This window comes from Aedes albopictus, chromosome 1 (genome assembly GCF_035046485.1).
Source record: "Aedes albopictus strain Foshan chromosome 1, AalbF5, whole genome shotgun sequence".
NCBI lineage: Eukaryota > Metazoa > Arthropoda > Insecta > Diptera > Culicidae > Aedes > Aedes albopictus.
In genome coordinates this window covers 316088559-316090389 of record NC_085136.1, presented here as the reverse complement: position 1 = coordinate 316090389, position 1831 = coordinate 316088559, and the positions used below count along the sequence as shown (strand labels likewise).

General features: G+C 40.8%; 1 protein-coding gene across 1 annotated transcript; it reads left to right on the top strand.

Annotated features, from left to right (window-relative positions):
- Positions 1–215: 215 nt before the first annotated feature.
- LOC109429266 (uncharacterized) lies at positions 216–1530 on the top strand. Its single transcript, XM_029872762.2, has 2 exons — positions 216–807; positions 869–1530. The coding sequence occupies exons 1-2, from the start codon at positions 468–470 to the stop codon at positions 1000–1002; spliced, it is 474 nt and encodes a 157-aa protein (XP_029728622.2). The 5' UTR covers positions 216–467; the 3' UTR covers positions 1003–1530.
- The last annotated feature ends 301 nt before the right edge of the window (positions 1531–1831 follow it).

The following is a 1831-nucleotide window of genomic DNA, read 5'->3' as shown; positions in this document are numbered from 1 at the left end:
TCTTTGAGTATTTGATGAATTTACATCGAATAAAGAAGAAAATGTTTGAAATGTCTCTGGGAACAATTTGGTTCCGGATAAAGTGTTCAACATTCGTAGCAGGTCTTCTAATGCTTCTTGAGTGAGATTATGTCGGATGTAATAATTAAGTATCATGTACTGAACCTCGATTGTGAGTACGTTGGAATTAACCTGGAACATCTCATCTCAACCCAAGTGAAGTTAAACTACTGGAGGATAATGACACAACAGATGATGACTCGCCAGATGAAGCTACGGTCCATGAGGAGCAGGTTGCGGATGAAAATCGATTTCAAGAATTTGAAGATCAGGCTGGGCGGGACTCAGATGATTTGCATAACAAATGCAACGAAAAGATCGTGTCTTTGGAGAATCAAATTTCTAAGTTATCCGAAGAAATAATTACGTTGAAGGACCACACAGCACGGTTGGAGAAGCAGAACTGGATGCTGCAGGTCAAAATCGTGCAGGACAATGACAAGCGTACATTGTTCACTGTAAACACGGAAAAAGACGGCTATCCGTCTCCTGAGTGGCTAATAAAAGCTTCAACCGTTGCAAATGACAGCGATTATCTTTTCGTAAAGGAGTTAATGCTATTTTTATGGCCAAAAGGCATAGACCGCCATGCCACAACATCTGGGCGTACTTCGAACAACCCAAAAGGAGCCAAAAAGGTGCAAACTGATACGGAGGAAACGGCCGGCCCCTCAAAGAAAGCCTCGACAGCAGCTTCGGGTGATCCGTCTGTTCAGATCGATCCAGAGAAGGTGAACTTCATTAAAGGTGTGATAAATTATGACATGATAAAATAAATAAATAAAAGAACTCCTCTTTTTCTTCACAGATTGCTTGTTCCAGCGCCGGGAGATTCTCGGTGACGACCATGGGATGGCAAACTCACTTGCCAAGAAGGCAGTCCAGCACATCAATCGGGTACTAGCGAACAACCCAAATATGAAGAATAACAACAAAATCTAAGTTTTTATTTTCCTCTACACGCACGTTGTGTATAATGTTTGAAAATGTGTCATAATATTTTACCCATAAGTGGAATGTCAAATAACTGACTGAACTAAGACGGATTTTTAATTTGTTATCGAATAAAAGTTGATATCATCCAAATCATCATTTCTTATTGAACTTTTGAGCAAAATGACAAAAATAACAAAAAATTCAATGAGGTATTGGTTTGTTATTCCATAGCTGATAAATAACTGATTCAGGTATTGATTTGTAGTTTTAGGAATACTTCAATGCGTTATTACCTTGTTATTCAATACCTACGCAATAACACGTTTTGTTATTACAGGTCAAAGTTTTCCAGTTATTATTCAAGTATGCTAATAACTGAGTGAGTTATTCACTTAGTATTCGTAGAATATGATCGAGGTATTATTTTAGGTATTTTACCTCTTATGCAGGGCTAAATAATACCTCGACGAAGTATTCAGATATTATGCTCAAAATAACAGAATGAGGTATTATTGAGCAATTTTCTCCTGCTCGGGTAGGCACGAAGCATGGACCCTATGTATGACCCTAGCATGACCTAATGGAGGAGAACGTGCCTCTGGAGCCGACCTACTGACTGACGGACCCTATGTACAGAGGACCAACGCGCCCTTGGAGTTTTCGAACGGAATGTGCTGCGTACTATCTACCGCGAAGTGCACATGGAAGACGGGACTTGGAGAAGGCGAATCAACCACGAGCTGCAGCAGCTGCTGAGAGAACCAATCATCGTCCACACCACGAAAATCGGGTGGCTAGGGGTGGGCTGGTCACGTTATCAGGATGTCGGATAGCA